At 40.6% G+C, this 22210-nt stretch overlaps 1 protein-coding gene across 2 annotated transcripts in view; it reads left to right on the top strand.

Annotated features, from left to right (window-relative positions):
* CANX (calnexin) overlaps nucleotides 1-22210 on the top strand; it is a 36912-nt gene that overhangs the window by 416 nt on the left and 14286 nt on the right. Inside the window, exons 2-8 of one of the 2 annotated variants that reach the window (XM_044262531.1) lie at nucleotides 8873-9033; nucleotides 17689-17865; nucleotides 18118-18191; nucleotides 19107-19165; nucleotides 19624-19765; nucleotides 20258-20339; nucleotides 20863-21055. In XM_044262531.1, coding sequence (XP_044118466.1) covers nucleotides 17692-17865; nucleotides 18118-18191; nucleotides 19107-19165; nucleotides 19624-19765; nucleotides 20258-20339; nucleotides 20863-21055 — 724 coding nt within the window. In that variant the 5' untranslated portion in view covers nucleotides 8873-9033; nucleotides 17689-17691. The remainder of the gene's footprint in view (nucleotides 1-8872; nucleotides 9034-17688; nucleotides 17866-18117; nucleotides 18192-19106; nucleotides 19166-19623; nucleotides 19766-20257; nucleotides 20340-20862; nucleotides 21056-22210) is intronic. The other variant, XM_044262523.1, reaches the window with a different exon arrangement.

Raw genomic sequence — 22210 nt, 5'->3', positions numbered from 1 at the left:
TTCCTATGGCTTTGCTTCTAGGGCTTTCTGAGGCCTTTTACTGGCTACCTGGGAAGCCGCGAGGTGGGTCGGAGTCAGCGGGGGAAGGTCTGGAGTGGGATCGGGCCTAGTCGGCGCTCCTAGCAGTGGGAGAAGGGGGTCTCAGACCGGGAGGGAACGTCTGGGATTAGCCTTACAGGTTCGGTAGGGGAAGATAAACCCGCGAAGCGAAGACTAAACCCTAGCACCCCCGAAGAGTGGAGAATGTGCTAGAACACGCCTTGGTTGAAAAACTTCAGTCCTAACATTTACACCTGTTTGGGGGTGGGGAGGGATCCAGTCGGAAATTCAGGGGACGTTATTAAAAAGCAGGAAAGCACCCAAAAGCTCACCGAGGGCAGGGCGCTTTATGGTGGAGGAAACGGGAGACCCAGAGCTATGAAATGACTGGCCCAAGGTCATGCCCATTAATTTTATGATCTCGTTTGGGATTATAGCTGAGGGCAGGGCAGTTTTGGTGGAGGGGTTGAGGGTATAACAGTCCTGTTTCAAGCCCTTTGGACCATTTGTTGTTGTGTGAACTTAGGCAGTTCACTTACTGTTTGCGTCCTAGTTCTCCACAAATAACGGATGTGATAATACCTGATGAAGTTGTTGTTAGAATTAAATTGGGTGTACAGTAAGGTCGGGAAGTCTGACACATAGTGTTAGACGAATAATGATTGCAGTGTTGCTATAATCCCAATTCATTTGGTCCACTGCACTCCCATGCTGCGTTTCGAGTTAGGTCCTGTTTCCCAGTATCTGAAGTCACCTTTATGTCTTTATTTTCAATTCAAACTTGAATTAACGTACAGTGCAGTGTTGGTTTCTGCCTGAAGCTACGTTTACAGTAACGGGAGGGAGAACTGGATCTAGTGGGTCTGCTGCTGGGAATGGCACACCTGAATGCCCGGTTGAGGGAAGTTAAACTGAGCTGAATATTAAAAGCTTGCGAGAGGACAAAGGTGAGCCACGGTTAAGTCTCTTTACCTCTGATTTAGGAAACGGAATATTTTGCATAATTTTTGTAATGAGTAGAGGAGTTGTGTTGAGTTTTGAGGTCCTACTGTATCTTAGCTTTTCCCCCATCGTTCGCGGGTCATGAATAGAATCACTGCCATGTTGTACACTTGCTGTAATTATACTCAGAGCAGACTTGGAACAGAGGTGAAGCACTGTGTGGGAGTTCTTTGCACCAGCCAGGGTGCACAAGCCAGCAGGCCTGGTAACTGAATCACGAGAAGGCTGGAGTGAACAGTGTATTGGAGTGAATGAGTCCCACAACGGCAGATTTTCTGACCTATCTGAAAATGGGTGTTAGCATCCTGCTCCACCTAACTATCTTAATTGGTCAGGCAGTTCAGCTGACATTATCTTCCAAGAACCATGAGAGGTAAACGGTTGGGCAGAAGCTGTTGCTGCCCTTTTAGCAATCATGCTGTTGCATCCTTTCATGAGAGTTCACTTTGCCCTGCAAGATAGCTTCAGGCGTGAAGTGACAGTTGGTAAGCAGAAGGCAGAGTCTTGAATTCCAGGCCCAGCATGGTAACTAACTTACTTAGGAGCCACCTTGGTTTCCCCATCTTCAAGGTAGAAATGGGAAGTCTCCTGACTGCCTCACCATTGGGGGGAGGGTTACTGGGAGGGACAAATAAGATAGTGAACAGGGAACTGCTTTGAATAACGTGCTACACTCCTGGCAGAAGAACTGGCAGTCCATAACAACTCCTAGGAAAAATAAAAGGGCCCGCACATCGTTGTAACTTATATAGCTTACTGTAGGACTTCATTGGGAAAGTGCTGCTGGTTGGTCAATTTTTTAACTGCAACAGACGTAAACTAAGCTTAACTTTGAGCTGTGAAACCGATTTGGAGAATTTTGGTTTTATTTTGTTTTTCTTTTTTGTAAAGAATTTAGAGGATCGGGCGCCTGGGTGGTTCAGTTGTTAGGCAGTGGTCTTCGATTTGGATCCTGACAGCAGGGTCCTGGGATCGAGGCCCCCGTCGGGCTCCCCGCTCAGTGGGAAGCCTGCTTCTCCCTCTGCCTGCTGCTCCCCCTGCTTGTGCTCCCTCTCTGTGTCTCTCTCTGTCAAATAAATAAAATCTTGAAAAAAAAAATGTAGAGGATCTTCAGTAATGTATTTTGAGTATTCACATGTTAAACCTACTTAGGTTATAGGAAAAAAGAAAGTGGTGGTATAGAAAAACCAATTATGTTCCCATCAATGAAAAACAAAATTCAAAACTCGAAACAAGGTACATACATACATATATATGTATATATGTGTGTGTGTGTATATGTATGTATATATATGGGGATGTGTGTGTGTGTGTGTGTGTATATATATATATATATATATTTTTTTTTTTTTTTTTTAAGATTTTATGTGAGAGTGATCACGAGTAGGGGGAAGGGTAGAGGGAGAAGCAGACTCCCCGGGGAGCCAGATGTGGGACTCCATACCAGGACCCTGGGATTATGACCTGAGCCAAAGGCTGACATTTAGCTGACTGAACCACCCAGGCACCCATATAGATATATTTTTAAATGGATAAGCATTCACAATAAAGATCATGTTTTATGTAGCCCCCCCCAATGCTTTTACTTTTTGACTAGATGCATGTGTAATACAGTCAGAAGGTATAGAGTAGTAAATTGGTTCATCAGTGACTGGAATCAAATCCCTTTTAACTGGTTCCTCTCCAATCGAAGACTTAAAATTTCTTGCTTGCCTTAAAACTTCGAGTTTTAGAACCTTTAAAACTTACGTGGTATCACTAGGCCATATGTAGTAATAGTAGAAATCCCTGCTAGGGTTATGCATATATCCTGCAAGCCAGGCACGTGCATTTTGTTTATACAACGACCCTAAGAAGTATATAGTGTTCTTATTCTCATTTAAGAGATGAAGAAACCGATGCCCCAAAGCTAGGAGTTCACTCACTGTACCAAGTTATTGGATAGTCCAGGAGGGATTGTGACTTCAGAGTACCTGCTCACAAACACTGCTGTGTGTCTAACTGTGACCTCGGACAGTTTCTGTAATTTCTCTTAGCTTTAGTTTTCTCCTGTGTCAGCTGAGGGTGATCAGACCTCCTGGGGTTCTTGTAGGGATTAAATTAGACAACCTGAGATATTTAAACCCCATAAGACCAACATTTTGAAAGGCTGTATTAATAGATGAGTGGATAGCCTGCATGAAAGAAAGACTGTCTCATTTCTTACATGCTTTCTTAAAAAATAAATTGTTTTTGTTTCTGTTTTTGAACAACCAAGAACATTAGGTAGGTCATTTCTTCTGTTCCTCTTTCTAATTTCTTATGGATTAAAGGAATTATTTGAAATAGTTTAACTTCTTTTAAGAGACAAGTCCCACAAAGAAAACCCAGAACCAAATGGCTTTACTGGTTAAATCTACCAAATACTTAAATAAGAATTAACATTAGTCATTCACAGACTCTTCCAAAAATAGAAGAGAGCACACTTCCCACTCATTCTGTGAGGCCAGTATTATACTGATACCAAAACCAGAGACTTCACAATAAAACTGTAGACCTGGGTCTTTATGAAAATAGATACAAAAACCCTCAAAATGCTAGCAAATAGAATCCAGCAACATATAGAAGGACTATACCCCATGACCAACTGGGATTTATCTCAGGAATGCAAGGTTGGTTCAGCATACAATAATGAATGTAACACTCTACATTAAAAAAGGACAAAACCCACATCTCATAGACACAGAAAAAAGCTTTTGACAAAATGCTCCCTTTCATGATAAAAATAAACAAACTGGGGAACGTGGGTGGCTCAGTTAGTTAAGCGACTGCCTTCAGCTCAGGTCATGATCCTGGAATCCCCGGATCAAGTCCCACATTGGGCTCCCTGCTTGGTTGGAGTCTGCTTCTCCCTCTGGCCCTCCCCTGTCTCATGCTCTCTCTCTCTCTCTCTCATTCTCTCTCAAGTAAATAAAATCTTTATTTAAAAAAATAATAAACTGGGAAAAGAAAGAACTTCCTCAGCTTGATGAAGTGACAAATAATCCCTTCCGTGGGATTTCTTCTGTTCTTTCTAATTTCACATGGATTACAGGAATTAGGGTTGAAATTTCCTAACTTCTTTTAAGAAACAAAGTCCCACAAATAAAAGCCCACAACCAAATGCCTTTATTGGTAAAGTCATTCAGAAACCTAGGGAGGAATTAATACCAATCCTTCCACAAACTCTGAAAAATAGGAGAGGGGCGCCTGGGTGGTTCAGTGGGTTAAGCCTCTGCCTTCAGCTCAGGTCATGATCTCAGGGTCCTGGGATCGAGCCCCGCATCGGGCTCTCTGCTCAGCGGGAAGCCTGCTTCCCCTTCTCTCTCTGCCTGCCTGTCTACTTGTGATCTCTCTCTCTTTAAAATAAATAAAATCTTTTATTAAAAAAAAAAGAAAGAAAAATAGGAGAGAGAGAATACTTCTCAACCCATTTAGTAAGGTCAATATTCCCTAAATACCAAAACCAGACAAGGCCTTCACAAGAAAAAAACCATACACCTATATATATTTTTTAATAATAATTTTTAATTAACATATAATGTATTATGAGTCCTAGGGGTACAGTTCTGTGAGTTAGGCTTACACACTTCACAGCACTCCACCATAGCATATACCCTCCCCAATGTCCATAACCCAGCCACCGTATCCCTATTTCTCTTCCCCCATACACACACACACACACACACACACACACACAAACACACACATATTTTTTTAAAAACGTAAGCTCTGCGCCCAGCATGGAGCTTGAACCCATGACCCATGATCAAGAGTTGCATGCTCTACTGACTTAGCAGCCAGGTGCCCCAGACCAATATTTCCTATGAAAAAAATAGACTTAAAAAGGTAAAATAAAGAAATTTTAAATTTAATAAACTCAAAAAATAAGGCTCCATTTGTTTTAAATACCTTTTTTTCTACACAGACCCTTATTGAGAATACAGTTTTGTGCCTTACAGGGTACAAATTTACTCTTTCTTTAGTGTGCCCATTCCTAAAGTTGATCTAAGTGGTTATCTGAATTTGCTGAAATTGAATGCAGAATTGTCTGTTTCTGTTAAATCAGATATTACGTGTTCAGGTGAAGTCTCCTATTCAATGTATGTAGCAAAATAGTTGGGATTGTCTTTTTTTAAAATGTGCTGAGAACAGAGTTACAATTAACCAAGAAATAAATGGAATTTTGGAGAATTTTTGAACAAAAATAATCAGTGACAAAGCAGGAAAAAAATCACAGATAAACATGGACATTTCTGTCTACGAATGCTGAAATTGTAGAGACACCACTGCAAGGAAGAGTTAAGAAATCATACAGTGTGGTTAGAGGAAAGCAAGTTTTTCTGGCCATGCAAAAATACTCAGCTTTGCTGAAAAACGTTGTAGGAGGAGGCAGGTGTATTAGACCTGTGGGTCTTGTATGATAATTGTATGATAATTGAACTAATTCAATTGGTTGTACTAATTGTGCCATCAGAGAACGAACTATTTGCTTATATCTACCTATAAAGTCCTGGACTCTGATAGACTTTGTATTATCTTTTTCTATTTTCATAGCAGGCCTTCTCACCAGTAGTACTATTACCTGCAGCTGTAAAACAGGGAAAGAAGACTCCTGGGAGTTCAGTAAGCTGAGCAGGCCCACAGGGAGGAGCAGGGGAGTCTGGGGCCCAGGCTTCTCTGGGTTATACCAACCACATGTGCCGTACTACCTTGGGTTATCAGGAATTACTTTTCTGAATCGTCCATTTTAGATAGGAAATTTCTAACTCTAGAAGTCAAAATGAATTCACTCTTCTAGAAGTTAAAAAGTGTGGACTGCAGTATTAAAAGTGAGTAGATTAGGTGCTCTTGAAGATTCCTGTCCCTGAGATTTTGAGAGCTGTACTTACCGCTCTGTCCTTGGGAAATTGGGAAGCAAGCCAGAAGTCAAGTATATTTTAAATGTATAGTATAAATGTGTGTGTTTGTCCATGTGAACCCAGAGGGTGGAGATACTCTGGCATGGATATAGGTAGATAATTACATTTAATTACCAAAAACAAAACCGTTATTAATTGGAAGGAAAAGAGAAAGACTTGACCTCTTCAAGTGCAAATTTCTAATCCAGCTCATTTTTCTGAGTCTTCCTTTATAATTTTATGCTTTACAGAAGGAGGTCAGTTTAAAGCTGGTTTCTGGACAACTTTGCTCAAGTCTGAAGTGCCATCTTAGTTGATCCAGTATACGTCATTTAAAAACATTTAATTTCAGGGGCACCTGGGTGGCTCAATCAGTTAAGTGTCTGCCTTCAGCTCGGGTCATGATCCCAGGGCCCTGGAATCAAACCCCACATTGGGCTCCCTGCTCAGTGGGGAGCCTGCTTCTCCCTCTCCCTCTGCCTGCTGCTCTGCCTACTTCTGCTCTCTGTCGCTCTGTCAAATAAATAAATAAATGAATAAATAAATAAATATATTTTTTAAAGATTTTATTTATTTATTTGACAGAGAGAGAGCACAAGCAGGCAGAGAGAGAGGAAGCAGGCTCCCTGCTGAGCAGAGAGCCCGATGCAGGCCTCGATCCCAGGACCCTGAGATCATGACCTGAGCCGAAGGCAGCAGCTTAACCCACTGAGCCACCCAGGCGCCCAATAAATAAAAATATTTTTAAAAAGACCATTTAATTTTGAACTAATTATAGACCTGTAAGAAGTTGCAAAAATAGTACAGAGCAGTCTCTGGCAACCATCATGCAACTTCCCCCAATTGTAGCATCTTTTTTATTTTTATTATTTTTTTTTAAATTATTATTATTTTTTTTTGAAGTAGGTTCCATGACCAGGGTGGAGCCCAGTGCTGGGCTTGAACTCACAACCCTGAGATCAAAACCTGAACCAGGATCCAGGGTCAGACACCTAACTGAGCCACCCAGGCATCCCATGAGTGGTAGTTTCTTACATATCTATAGTTCAGTCTGAATCCAGGAAATTGACATTGGTACAATCTACAGACCTTACTTAGAGTTTACCAGGATTTACATGCACTTGTGTGTGTATACAGTTCTATGCAGTTTTATCATGTTGGGAATTCATTTTTGAAATTGTTGCTTTTTTGGCATTGTTTTTGTGGAAAGAGAATACTAGCATGAGTCTTAAGTGGTACTAACCTGTGCATTTTTGGCAAGTTAGATGAAGAAAAGATAAGGTTATAGTATTATGAGTTTATTTTGATACTGACCCCAAAGCCCCCCCAAATTGATTTGTAGAACTACTACTACAGTATATTCATTAGTCTGAAAACACAGGCAAGTACACATAATGTCATCAAGGTCACTTTTAATCAGTAAAATATTTTTATGCTTCCAGATTTTTAAAACTCCCCTTGCCCCTTATGTTTTCAGACTTTATGGACACCATATTACAGATTGAGTTCCTGATTGACTTGCTTTTTTTTTTTCATATTTGATACCTCCTTGGCACTCGTGGAATTGGATACCATCAACAAACATTGGTTTAGTGTCTTACTCTAGCCAAGTTTTCTGATGGGCATCAGATGCATTTTTTCCTTTAACCCGTTTTTTTTTTTTTTAAAGATTTTATTTATTCATCAGAGAAAGAGAGGGAGAGAGAGCGAGCACAGGCAGAGGCAGAGGGAGAAGCAGGCTCCCTGCCAAGCAAGGAGCCCGATGTGGGACTCGATCCCAGGACGCTGGGATCATGACCTGAGCCGAAGGCAGCTGCTTAACCAACTGAGCCACCCAGGCGTCCCTCCTTTAACCCGTTTTTAATATATAATTCCTAGTCTGAGCCTGTGACTGCCAGAAAACACTCTTGAACTCTGCCACCCAGCTTTTATCTGAAGTCCAGTTGATTGACTGATGAGGACTTGAAAGATATGCAGTCTGTCGATTTCTCTAGAATCTAGGTATTGTAGGTTTTATTTTTATTATTTTATTTTTACTTTTTTTTATTTTTTATTTTTTAAAGATTTTATTTGTTTATTTGTCAGACAGAGAGAGAGAGAGAGACACACCACAGGCAGACAGAGTGGCAGGCAGAGGCAGAGGGAGAAGCAGGTTCCCTGCCAAGCAGGGAGCCTGATGTGGGACTTGATCCCAGAATGCTGGGATCATGACCTGAGCTGAAGGCAGCTGCTTAACCAACTGAGCCACCCAGGCGTCCCTACTATTTTATTTTTTAAAGATTTATTTATTTGAGGGGCGCCTGGGTGGCTCATTGGGTTAAAGCCTCTGCCTTCGGCTCAGGTCATGATCTCAGGGTCCTGGGATCGAGCCCCACATAGCAGCAGGGAGCCTGCTTCCTCCTTTCTCTCTGCCTGCTTCTCTGCCTGCTTGTGATCTCTGTCTGTCAAATAAATAAATAAAATCTTAAAAAAAAAAGATTTATTTATTCAAAAGAATGCATGTTCTCTTGTGAGCATGGGGTGGGGCAAAAGGAGAGGGAGAGAGTCTCAAGCAGAATCCTGCTGAATGGGGAGCCTGGTCCCGCCCTCGATCTCACCACCCTGAGATCAGAACCCCAGCCGAAATCAAGAATCAGATGCTTAACCCTGAGCCACCCAACTGTCCCGTAGGTTTTGTTTTAGATCAAGTTCTGGATCAGTAGAAATCAGAACTTGGGCCATATGGAGTTGGCCCCCACAGTTACTGGTTTTACTGACTTATATCCTTTGCTTAAAGGATATCAAAAGACAGAACCACACAGAACTCCCATTTGTATATAACTGAATGGTATTTTTGAGACAAGGTGTCTACTTCAGTAGATTCATAAATGTTGAAAGATTTTCATATTTGTGCTTTTGTTTTCTGATTGCAGGCTGTCCTGGGGGTCCATGCCTGTAGTGATTTTAATTTGGCTAAGATAGGATTTTAAACGGCCCACTGTGAGACTCATAGCACCGACTAGCCTAGCTACAGGTGGTTCATCCACCCAGCTTTTACGTCCTGGCTCAGAGGGGCTTTGCTGTAGAGTTTAAGGTAAGAGTCTTGCAGTGATAAAAAATTATGAGAGACAGGGAGAGAAGTTGGCCCCTGAAAGAAGACCAAAAATGAAGTGTTCTAAGAATATAATGGTTTAAAGTCAAAGGTGGGGGGCTGTCATGGCATGCAGGAATGTGGGAGGCCTTGCTATCAAAGAGCTGATAGATGTTGGCATGAACTGTGAAATAGAAGAGAATTTTAGCAAATGTGGTCAATGTTTCTTTATTACAGGAGAATGTTTCTCGGTTTAAAGGTAATTGCTTTATGCACTTTTACTCCTCAACCTTCTAAATCTACGAACCACTTGCTCTGTGGCTCTGGGGAAATTGGGGTGTGTGTGTGCTGTTTGTTTCCTAAATTAAGCATTCTTGTTTTGTTGTTGAACTCCTTGTTATAGATTTCCTATCGATAATCTTAGAAACAGGAAAGCAAAGTGACAGTAGAAGTGTGCTCTCTGCTTAGGATTCTGTCAGCGTAAAGACAAATGAAGACTTTAAAGGGAGAAGAAAAACCCCCTGAATTCTTCCTAGATGTTAAAATATGTGAAAAATCACTTTGTGTCTTTCAGACAAAAGCATTTGTGGAATTACCAAGTAGGGTGCACTGCACCGGGCTGCAGGAGCCTTGGCTTCTGATCCTGATTCTGCCAATAACTGATTTTTGGCTGGTCGGTCTCTGGACCTCATTCTTGTGCAAAAAGGAGAGCTAGACTAGATTACTGTGGTATATTTCAGCTCCAGGATTTTTTTTGAAGGGGTGGGAGATGAACCATTTGAGGCATAATTGTGGAACATCTTTTTTTTTTTTTTTTAAAGATTTTATTTATTTATTTGACAGAGCAAGATCACAAGCAGGCAGAGAGAGAGGAGGAAGTAGGCTCCCTGCTGAGCAGAGAGCCCGATGTGGGCCTCGATCCCAGGACCCTGAGATCATGACCTGAGCCGAAGGCAGCGGCTTAACCACTGAGCCACCCAGGCGCCCTTTTTTTTTAAATTAATTTTTAGAAAAGGTTTAGGTTTACAGAGAAATTATGAAGACTGCATAGAGGATTCCTATATGATGCACATCCAGTTTCCCCTACTGTTAACAACTTAAAATTAGTATGGAACATTTGATTATAATTAATGAACCAATCTTGATACATAAATACTAACTAAACTTTTCTTTAATTCATGTTTCCCTTGTTTTTACTCACTGTCCCTTTTCTGTTCCAGGATACATTGCATTTAGTCAGATTTCCTTAGGCTCTACTTGGCTGCAACCGTTCTTTAGACTTTCCTTAGTTTTGACGGCCATGACATTTTTGAGGACTAGTAGTTAGGATGTTTTGTAGAATGTCCTCCTGTTGTTGGGATTTTGTTTGGTGCTTTTCTCATGATTGGTGCTTTTCTCATGATTATGCTAGGGATATGGATTTTGGGGAGGAAGACTGCAGAGGTTTTAAAGTCCTTTTTTCATCACATTGTGTCAAGGGTACATACTATCAACATGACCTCTCACTGTTGATGTTGACCTTGGTCACCTGGGTGAGATAGCTTTTGCCAGGCTTCTACAGTGAAACGTTTCTCTCTCTCTTGGTTTTCCCGTACTGTGCTCTTGGGAGGACATCACTGTGTAGCCGCCTACATGTAAGGAGTGGGGGATTAGGCTCTCCTTCCTTGAAGGAGGAGTAGCTGCATAGATCAGTTGGAATATTTCTGCATGGGAAATTTGTCTCTTCTGCCCCATTTCTTTCTTTACCCGTATATTTGTATCAGATAGACATTTACTTTATACTTGGGGTATTATCTAATACTACTTATTTTGTTGACTCACACTGTTCCCACTTTGGCCACTGCGCACTCTTGTGTTCCTTTAACACCACCCCGCCAATCATGATGGGTGTTTTATTTTTGTCTCCTTTTTTGAACACTTCTCTGGCACTGTGAGATGTTCCAGGCTCATCTTATTTATTTCCTACCCCAATCCTAGAGTTGGCCACTTCTCTAAAGTGCCCTGTTTCCTTTAATTGGAAGTGGTATTAAAAATCAAGATCTTAGGGCACCTGGGTGGCTCAGTGGGTTAAAGATTCTGCCTTCAGCTCGGGTCATGATCTCGGGGTCCTGGGATCGAACCCCGTGTTGGGTTCTTTGCTCAGCGGGGGAGCCTGATTCCCTTCCTCTCTCTCTGCCTGCCCCTCTGCCTACTTGTGATCTCTGTCAAATAAATAAATAAAATCTTAAAAAAAGAAATCAAGATCTTGGGGTTCCTGGGTGGCTCAGGGGGTTAAGCCTCTGCCTTTGGCTCAGGTCATGATCCCAGGGTTCTGGGATCAAGCCCCACATGGGCTCTGTGCTCAGCAGGGAGCCTGCTTCCCCCTCTCTCTCTCTGCCTGCCTCTATTCCTACTTGTGATCTCTCTCTCTCATATAAATAAATAAACTCTTAAAAAAAAATCAAGATCTTGGTACTAGGTATATTTATTGCTACTGAGGTGTAGTTTCTTCTAGGCCTTCACAGGTGACACAGCAGGGAAACGTGTGCGTACTAACAGGCATATGTGCGCATATCTAGAAATACTACTACATATAACCCTCTGTGAATTAGCTGCAGCATGAGTTTACACCGATGTCTCCAGCCCTCTCCCATTACTATAGGACTGTTCCAGCCTCTTGCCCTTGCTTATTGGTTAGTGCGCACACCTAACAGTGTAAAGGTGGCTCCCACCTTCCACCACCCCTATACTTACTTGCTCAGTTCCCATGTCTGTATACAGCAGTATCAGGATTGTCAACCTGTACACCCCTGGGAACGAACTTACCAGCTGGCAAAGTGCTTTTGCACAGTCTAGTTTACAGACTCCGAAGTTACGTAGGTCAGCATCCTCCCTCTACCCCTTCCAGTGAGGTGGTTTAATGTATGTGTAACATTGTCACATACTACGTGCTGTCCTTGGGTCACTTGACCTCCTAAATGATTTTCTAAGATTTTCATCCAGTGAGATTCACTCTCTGTGCTTTGACATTTCATGGGTTTTGACAAGTGCAATTACGTATCCATAATTCTAGCAACCTACAGAGTAGTCTCACTGCCTGAATTATCCCCCTCTGCTGATGCATTCATCCTGACCATGTCCCCCGAACCTCTGGTGACCACTGAGTTTTTTACTGTATTGGAGTTTTGCTTTTTGCAGAATGTCATATTGCAATTATACAACATTTCTCCCTTTTGGACTGGCTTCTTTCACTTAGCAATATGCATTTAAAATTCATCCAAGTCTTTTTGTGGCTTGATAACTCATTTCTTTGAGTTGCTGAATAATATTGCATTGCAGTTTGTTTATTCATACAGCTATTGAAAGGTATTTTCGGTCCTTCCAAGTTTGGGGTGGTTATAGATAAAGCTGCTAGAAACACTGTTGTGGAGGGTTTTGTACATATGTAATCCTTCAGATCAGTTGGGCAAGTATGTAGGAACATGATTGCCGAATAGATGGTAAGACTCCGTTTAGTTTTGTAAGAAATTGCCACACTGTCTTCCAGAGGGGGTATGCTGTTTTGTATTTTCACCAGCAATAAATGAGAGCTCCTGTTGCTTCACACCTTTGCCAGTGTTTGGATCTTGGCCATTTTATTTATTTATTTATTTAAAATATTTTATTTATTTATTCGACAGAGAGAGATCACAAGTAGGCAGAGAGATAGAGAGAGAGGAGGAAGCAGGCTCCCTGCTGAGCAGAGAGCCCAATGTGGGACTCAATCCCAGGACTCTTGAGAACATGACCTGAGCCAAAGGCGGCGGCTTAACCCACTGAGCCACCCAGATGCCCGGATCTTGGCCATTTTAATATGTGCGTGGTGGTATCTTGTTTTAATTTGCAAGTAGCCAGTGGCAGATGATACTGAGCATCTTTTCATGTTTATTTTTCATCTCAGTATCTTTGGTGAGCTATCTTCAGAATTTTTGTCCATTCTGTAACTGGATGGTTGGTTTTCTCATCGGTGAGTGTGAGTTCTTTGTACAGTTTGGAAACCAGTCTGTTATCAGATGTGCGTTTTCTAAGCATTTTCTCCTTGTCTGATTTGTCTTTTAATTCTCTTAAGTCTTTCACAGAGTTGAAGTTTTTAATTTAATAAATATGGCTTACTGATTTTTCTTTCCATATATCTTGCTTTCGATGTTGTATGTAAAACCTTATTGTGAGACCCAAGATCACCGAAATTTTCTCTTATGTTTTCTTCTAGAAAGCAACATCCTGTGTAAATACCCACTCAGTCATTGCTACCTTTTGGACTCCATTCCATGTAGGGGGGCTGAAAGAAGATGGGGATGATTCTCTGTCTTAGTAATGTTGGATTTTCATTAACAAAGCAGAGAATTAAGGTCACCTTAAAATTTATTGTTGAATTCTTTGTGAATATGGACAAATCTCTAACAAAACTTGGAACATTTAAGTTGACTTACTAGTGGTTCTTGGAACTAGAATGGGCCTATTGGTTGTAGCATTTGGGGGGGGATATTGGCAAACACTGTAACAATACTGGTGTAACAGTACTGGTGTTAACACAGCATATGTGGAGCTGGCAGAGGGTAAGGCTCATTAAGATAAGAGCTCTGAGAGGTGTGGTTTGGCAGAACTTCACAGGTTCCACGGCCTTCTGGATAATGTGAAGGGAACAGGTGAATTCCTGCACACTTCTCTACCTAAAAAACCAGGTTCTGCACCCCAGAGTGTAGAGGAAACGGCAGTGGGTGAGAAGTGCATTTTCTGAAGCTTCCTAGAGACTTCCTGTGTTGTTCCTGACATAACAGGTAGCTAGCCTTCTGCTCTGTGAAAAGGGTTTTCCTTATAGTGGGACCACTCTGTCTCCCCGACACAGATGCCTCCCCCTAACACCCCCACCGTAGGCCCACAGCCTGGCTCGCTAGTCCGCAGTCGCTCTGCCTCACTAACCTTATCTGAACCTCCCCATTCCAGATCACTCCTAAAGGCACCTCCTGCCTGGTCCTCTTCCTGTCTTTTCTTCCATTATGCCTTCTCAGTATGCAACTACATAGTAGCATTCTGTCTAGTGTAATAGAAATACAGGATTTGAATTCTTTGAGTCTCAGTTATTAGTTGTGATAATAAGTAGATTATTGTGATTTCACTAAGTCTTGCTTCCTAACTCATAAAATAAAACAAGAGTAATACCTCACGGGAGATTTATATGAACAGTGTGTATGAAAGTGCTTTATAAACTGGAAAACCAAGCCCGCATGGATAAACCCTAAGCAGTGGTTCTCAAAGTGTGGTTCCTGGAACTTGTTGGAAAAGTAAAAATCCAGGCCTGGACTGCATCAGAAACTCGGACAGAGTCCAGCAGTCGTCTTCAGCAAGCCCTGTGTGATGCTGACAGATATTTAAGTTTGAGAAACACAGCTCTGCATTATACTTAAAAACTGAAGGAGAGCTGTTTTGGTCGGCCTGGGCTGCTGAATAGAATACCACGGCAGGGGCTTAAATCATAGGAAATGATTTTCTCTCAATTCTGGAGGCTGGAAGTCCCAGATCAAGGTGTTGTCGGGATTGGTTTCTGGTGAGGACGTTTCTCCAGCTTGCAGAGAACTGCCCTCTGACTGTGTCCTCGCGGACTCCTCGGGACATGAACACTCCTAGTGTCCTACGTGGGTACCAGTTTCGCTGGATTTGGGCCCTGTGCACCCTGTGACCTCTTAACCTTAAGTCCTCTCTTAAATGTCTTGTGTCTAGATACAGTCACCTTGGGAATTAGGGCTTCAACATGCACATTTGGGCGGGAGAATCTAATTCAGTCTATAGCAGCAATATATCAACACATTAAAACTTATTGAGAAAAAAACCAATCAGTCCTGTCTTTTTTAAAGGCAAGTATTTAGCCCACCAGACCATCTTCCTGATTAGCTTTTCTCCTTGGACAATGTGTGTTCCAGCACCAGTACTCAGTTCTAAGTAATCCATTGCTTTTGTACTTTTAATTACTACTAGTCTCAGCACATTTTATTTACTTTCAAAAAGTCTTAGCTGTATATTGTTTTAGCTGTGTTTGGGGCTAGTTTGGTTTTGTAGCTTATACCTGGGACTCTAATCCCCATTTATAGCTTTTCTCTTTTCTTTTTTTCTTTTTTTAAGATTTTTATTTATTTAGGGGCATCTGAGTGGGTTGGTCTGATTCTGATTCTTTTTTTTTTTTTTTTTAAGATTTTATTTATTTATTTGAGAGAGAGAGACAGTGAGAGAGAGCATGAGCGAGGAGAAGGTCAGAGAGCGAAGCAGACTCCCCATGGAGCTGGGAGCCCGATGCGGGACTCGATCCCGGGACTCCAGGATCACGCCCTGAGCCGAAGGCAGTCGTCCAACCAACTGCGCCACCCAGGCGTCCCTGATTCTGATTCTTGATCTCGGCTCAGGTCATGACCTTAGGGGTCTTGAGATAAAGCCCTGCGTGTGGCTCCATGCTCAGTGTGGAGTCTGCTTGAGATTCTCACTTTCTCTTTCAAAATACACAAAATCTTTAAAAAGAAAAAAACCTGTACACAAGTAGGGGGGAGGGGCAGAAGGAGAGGGACATGTATACTCCACACTGAGCTTGGAGCCTGAGGCTGGCCTCCGTTCCAGGACCCTGAAATCATGACCTGAGCCAAAGTCAGACACTTAACCGACTGAGCCACCCAGGTGCCCCTATAACATTGTTTCCGTGGGCATTGTTTCTGCTTGGGAATTAGATAAAATTGATTTAGGTAGAAGGGTTGAATCAGCCTGTTTAGTTTCAGAGAGCAAGTTGTAAATCAAATAGCAATATTGCTATGCCATTCCAGAAAACAGAGGTCTTTCCAGTGAATAAATGAGAGATTACTTGTGTTTTTAAAGTATGTAAGAAACTGAAGCAGATTGTTGACATTAAGAATTTTTTCTAAAGGGGCGCCTGGGTGTCTCAGTTGTAAGTGTCTGCCTTTGGCTCAGGCCATGATCCCAGGGTCCTGGGATCAAGCCCCACATCAGGCTCCCTGCTTGGCAGGAAGCTTGCTTCTCTCTCTCCCGCTTCCCTTCCTTGTATTCCCTCTCTCATTGTCTCTCTCTCTCTCTCTGTCAAATAAATAAATAAGATCTTAAAAAAAAAAACATATTTTTCTAAAAACCAGTCCTAGAGAAGGTTGTGAATGATTTTATTTAGCACTTTTATTTTCCACAGTAAATGCTAAGCGTTTAGGAATCCAGTCTCTACCTTCTTTCATTCTGTGAACACAGTCCTAAGATGCATAAATAAAGAAATACCACTAAATGATGCATGAAAATATAGTTATTTGTGTTGAGTTACTCACTATAAAGGGTTAGAGAGTTTATAAGGAATTTGGCATTAAACTGAGCATGAGAATAAATTGATTTACATTTTTCTAGAAACTCAGTTGGTCAAAATGGCAGTGTTGGTTGTGAATTGGGGCCATTTGAAGTTTCTGAAGGAGCTCCTTCAGTTTTTTTTCTTCTTTATTCTTTTTGGATTTTGCCTGAGAAATAAAGGTCTTCATTGTAAACAAAAGACCAAAAATGTTAAGCTCAGGTTTTTTTCCTTATGTCTTTTGTTGTTGTTGTTGCCTTAAAAACACATAAGATTTACTGTCTTTTTTTAAAAATCAGTTTTTGTTGTTTGTGGTGATTTACTGTCTTAACCATCATTAAATGTACAGTTCTGTGGCATAAATTACATTCACATTCTTGTGCAATCATCCCCTCCATCCGTCTTTAAAACCCTTATTCATCTTGCAGAACTTGAACTGTACTACGTACTATTGAATCATGTTGTCCATCCATGTGACTCAGCTTTTATATCTTTAGATTTGTGGTCCCTTGGAAAGAGGACCCACTACCACCCATGACAGCCTAACACAATACACAAGGCACTTAAGTGTTTAAAAGAATAAGAGATAAGAGTAGCTAGTCCTTGGTTTAATATTTTTGTTCAGTCTTAAAACACCAACTTAAAACCATATCTAAACTTGGTGATCTTTGAACAATAACCATATCTATATTAAATCATCAATGTGAGGCTATTTAGCCCTTCTGTTGCCATGTCATTGTAAATTGTAAATTAATATGTTAAAAAAGCTTTTGTCCATCATTGAACTTTTAAAAAAAAATTTTTTTTAAAGATTTATTTATTTATTCATTTGACGGAGATTACAAATAGGCAGAGAGGCAATTGGGGGTGGGGGAAGCAGGCTCCCCACTGAGCAGAGTTGGATGTGGGGCTCTATCCCAGGACCCTGGGATCATGACCTGAGCCGAAGGCAGAGGCTTAAACCACTGAGCCACCCAGGCACCCCCATCGAACTGTTTTTTAAATGCAAGAAGTGAGTTGGAAATTGCATTCTGACAACCTGGGTCTGGGTAGCCAATGTGATAATTCTATATGTGGACAATCATTTTGAGTTTCATTTGGAAATTTTTGTGAAATTCAGTCTTTTAACTGATTTTAGGAAAACCCCCTTCATCTCTCTGGGCTCGGTTTCTTTATCTGTAAAATGAAATAGTCACAGTAAAGTTTTTTTTCTGATTTGAAGACCTTAATTTTAAATAAGAGAGGCGTCAGTGATCTTTAAAAAATATTTAAAAGGAAGCAATAACATTTCACTGATTTTACTTTTTTTTAATATGTAGAACATGGAAGCGAAGTGGTTGCTGTGTATGTTACTGGTCCTTGGAACTGGCATTGTTCGGGCTCATGAAGGACACGATGATGATATGATTGATATTGAGGACGACCTCGATGATGTTATTGAAGAGGTAGAAGACTCCAAATCGAAACCAGATACCAGCGCTCCTCCATCTCCAAAGGTTTGAAGTGGTCTTTGAATCTATTTGTTTGACCTCTTGAGGTAGTCAAAGGATGAAGGTAAATTTGGCTCCTTTTCTAAGGGCAAGCAAAGTTGGCTAAAATAGCAGCTTTTCTTATTTGTTGCCAATGATAAATTATATATTGAATCATGAGGCAGCTATAAAAGTTTAGGATAACTGAAAGCAAATCTTACTAAGAAGGGAATCCTGCTGAAAATTGCAATTCTTGATACATTTTTAAATTTAACACAGGTTACCTATAAAGCTCCGGTTCCAACAGGGGAAGTGTATTTTGCTGATTCTTTTGACAGAGGAACCCTGTCAGGGTAAGTGTTTCTTGGGGAAAAATGTCTTGTAGGCAAGCATCATGTAAGTAAGATGTGATAGTGGATTCCTTTTCAGATAGCATTTTATATAGTAAAATGTCTTAACTATAACTATTTTATGTCCCCAGTGTTTGTCATCATTTAGATGGAATTTAGAACGTGTCCATTTAGAAAAGTTTTTTAGAATATGTGGGTCTAATTTCCATTTCTCTTTTCCCCTTGATCTTATATATTGTTGTTTTGAACTGAGAAGTTTTTTTCTCTTAAGTCTTAAAAGTGGAGGAATGCCTTGGTGACTTTAGTTAAGCATCTGACTCTTGGTTTCAGCTCAGGTTCTGATCTCGCATTCATGGGGTCAAGCCCCACGTCAGATTCTATGCTCAGTGAATAGTCTGCTTCAGATTCTCTCTCGCCCTCCCTCCCACACATCCGCACTCACTCAGTAACTAAAAATCTTTTAAAAAAAAAAAAAAGGTGGAATTATTTCATGGGTTTGGTACTTTTTCTTACAGGTTTGTGAGTTGAATAGTATGTATTTCTGTGTGGCAGATTTAAAAGTTGAAAGTACTAGAGTGGGAGCACCTGGCTGGCTTAGTGGGTTAAGCCTCTGCCTTCAGCTCAGGTCATGATCTCAGGGTCCTGGGATCGAGCCCCACATCAGGATCTTTGCTCAGCAGGGAGCCTGCTTCCCCCTCTCTCTGCCTGCTTCTCTGCCTGTTTGTGATCTCTGTCTGTCAAATAAATAAATAAAATCTTAAAAAAAAAAAAGGAAAATACTAGAGTGATTAAGAAGACTTGGTAGATGCTGCTTGTGTTAGTATTTACATTGTTTCTTTTCATAGGCCAGCTGGCATTTAAATCTTAATTTGGGGAAAAAAAAATAAATCTTAATTCGGGGCTTTGTCCTAATTACAGGTGGATTTTATCCAAAGCCAAGAAGGATGACACTGATGATGAAATTGCCAAATACGATGGTGAGAGTTCCATTTGATTTACATAGAGTAGCAGACTCAGGCTTCACGTGTGGTTTCTATAGTGTGTCTTAAGGCAGGTCTGAAAACAGTATGTATACATTTTAAGATTTTTCCCTTAGAAGCTTAGCTGTCTGTGTGTTCATAGGGTTAGACCTGTAGACTGCTTTACACCATAAAATGGAGAAGTAATGTGTCACCTGTGCTGCTGTCTGTGTTAAATGGAAGGTCTTTCTAGGTGTAGATGAAGTGAATAAGCTACAGGTTTAAAAACCATATCCTAATACTTATCACATGTGTGTGGTTAATGGGCTAGCTCTCATAGGTAAATGGAGTAGGTTAAAAATTTGCCGGTATGATAGATGTGCATGACTTGGAGTTTTGCTTGTTACCATTTAAGAGATCTTCAAAGGCATGATTAGTGAGTGGATTTTTTTTTTTTTTTTTCTGATGTCTTGCAGGAAAGTGGGAGGTAGATGAAATGAAGGAAACGAAGCTCCCAGGTGATAAAGGGCTTGTGTTGATGTCTCGGGCCAAGCATCATGCCATCTCTGCGAAACTGAACAAGCCCTTTTTGTTTGATACCAAGCCTCTCATTGTTCAGTGAGTCAAACGTTTGCTTGATAAAAACTTCCCAGATCTTGGGAAATTATGAGAATAATTACATATCACAGTGACAGGTTTGCAGTATATTTAAGCATCCTGTAATAAAGTACTTTTTTCCTGCCCAGTAAATTCTTTTGAAACAGATTGACTTACTTTTCTCCTGATAGCAAATGATCAGAATTTTGTCAAAAGTGTATACTGGGAATCTGCATTAAGGTTTTATTTTATTTTACTAATGTTTTGGGGGTGATTGAACAGCCATTCAAAAGCAAAAGAAAATGAGGAGCACTCAGTAGAGCATGAGACTGTTGATCTTGGGGTGTGAATTGGTGCCCCTATGGGGTATAAAAATTACTTTAAAAAAAGTTCTTCAATAGGATGAAATTTTTCTTAAGCATAAACATATGACCTGTGATGAAACATGTGACCAAGACTAGTCAAAGAAATTTGATCTTTCAAAATGCCTTATGGTTTTCTCTTTGAAATCAGGTATGAGGTTAATTTCCAAAATGGAATAGAATGTGGTGGTGCCTACGTGAAACTGCTTTCCAAAACCCCAGAACTCAACCTGGTACGTCCTTCCTGTTTCCTTATATGGCCACCCAAAATTGTCTTTTAAGAATCTTAGAGAAAAGGAAAGAGAATCTTGGAAGACCTGGGAAAATGAAGGCCTCTCCTACTGTTGAAATATTTAGAGGATTGGGAATATTGACTTCGATGCTTCTTTTTTATTTGAGATGTGAATTTCAAAGCCATTGTGCCTTATCCCTGACTTCTGCTCTGTGTAATTTTTAGTTTTGGCAAACTTATTTCTTTGTTTTGTGTAAGAAGCAGTAACTATCTAGATACATGCATTACTCTGTTTTGTTTTTGTTTTTAAGTACTTTCATATATCCTCATGTAAGTTTCCCCAGGTAATTTCTGGTTATTCCTTTTCAGTGGTATCTATATAAGCCTTACAAATGAATCAGCTTTTTCTTTAAGGTGCTAGAAATTTATCTGGGATTTTATTAGAGGAAATAACACATTTTGAAAGTTTGCTTTTGAACACTTTGATTGAGTCACTTAAAAATAATTCATTTTTGTTTCTGTAGGATCAGTTCCACGACAAGACCCCTTATACGATTATGTTTGGTCCAGATAAATGTGGAGAAGACTATAAATTGCATTTCATCTTCCGCCACAAAAACCCCAAAACGGGTATATATGAAGAAAAGCATGCTAAGAGGCCAGATGCAGATCTGAAGACCTATTTTACTGATAAGAAGACACATCTTTATACATTAAGTAAGAAAACATATTAATTTGGGGGTATTATGGCACCGTACACTTATCATCTGTTTAATTTAAAGATAACATATCTGGAGAAGATGGAAGTCTGCAAGTAAGAGTCTCTGTTGACTTAATATCGTAGTGGTGAAAATAACTTAATTTTTCAGCAGCAAAAAAACGCTGCTTTTCCCATAGGTTGAATTGAAAAGTGGGGTTTGAGACCATCTTAAGAGTAAGCCTGTATGTTCCATAAAGAGCTTTGCTGATTCTCCTCATGTTCTCTCATTGTGTATTTTCTTGTTGATAACATGTTGAATAATGGGTTACAATAGAAATACATGTTGTTGTTGTTTTCAAATTATCTTTCAGTTAAAGTTTGGATGCTCCAATACCTGGATGGTTGAGGTTTTTGTGTGTGTGTGTGTTTTTAAGATTTTATTTGTCAGAGAGAGAGCACAGGCAGGGGAATGGTAGGGCAGAATGAGAAGCAGACTCCCTGCTGAGCAAAAAGCACAGTATGGGCTCAATCCCAGGATCCTGGGATCAAGATGCTTAACCAACTGAGCCACCCGGGCTTCCCTAGACAGTTGGACATTGGAATGCATTTTTTATTTTATTATTGAAGATGTATTTGCTTATTTTTGAGAGACCATGCAAGGGAGGGGAAGGGCAGAGGAGGAGAGAGAGAGAAATCCTCTGCACTGAGCTCAGAGCCTGGAATGGACTCGAGACCAGGTCCAGAGCTGAAACCAAGAGCCAGCTGCTTAACCTGAGCCACCCAGGGGCCCCTGGAATGCGTTTTTTATTTTAATGAAGCTTTTCCTGCTGGTTTAAGAATATATACACAGGCCTCTTTTCCTAAAGAATATAGTAACCTTTTTTCTTTTCTTTTTTTTTTAATTTATTTTTTTAAGATTTTTATTTATTTGACAGAGAGAGACACAGTGAGAGAGGGAGAAGCAGGCTTCCCACTGAGCAGGGAGCCCATTGTGTGGCTCGATCCCAAGACCCTGGGATCATGACCTGAGCCAAAAGCAGATGCTTAACAACTGAGCCATTCAGGGCTCTTTTTTTTCTTTATAACAGAAGTAATACATACTCCATAAAAATTCAAAAGCTAGAAATAAGCAAAATAAATTACATTTAAAATTATTTGAAATATCAACATTG

The sequence above is a fragment of the Neovison vison genome, chromosome 1 (genome assembly GCF_020171115.1).
Source record: "Neovison vison isolate M4711 chromosome 1, ASM_NN_V1, whole genome shotgun sequence".
Taxonomy (NCBI): Eukaryota; Metazoa; Chordata; class Mammalia; order Carnivora; family Mustelidae; genus Neogale; species Neogale vison.
The sequence above is the reverse complement of the archived record's forward strand: the minus strand, read 5'-3'. Positions and strand labels throughout refer to the sequence as shown.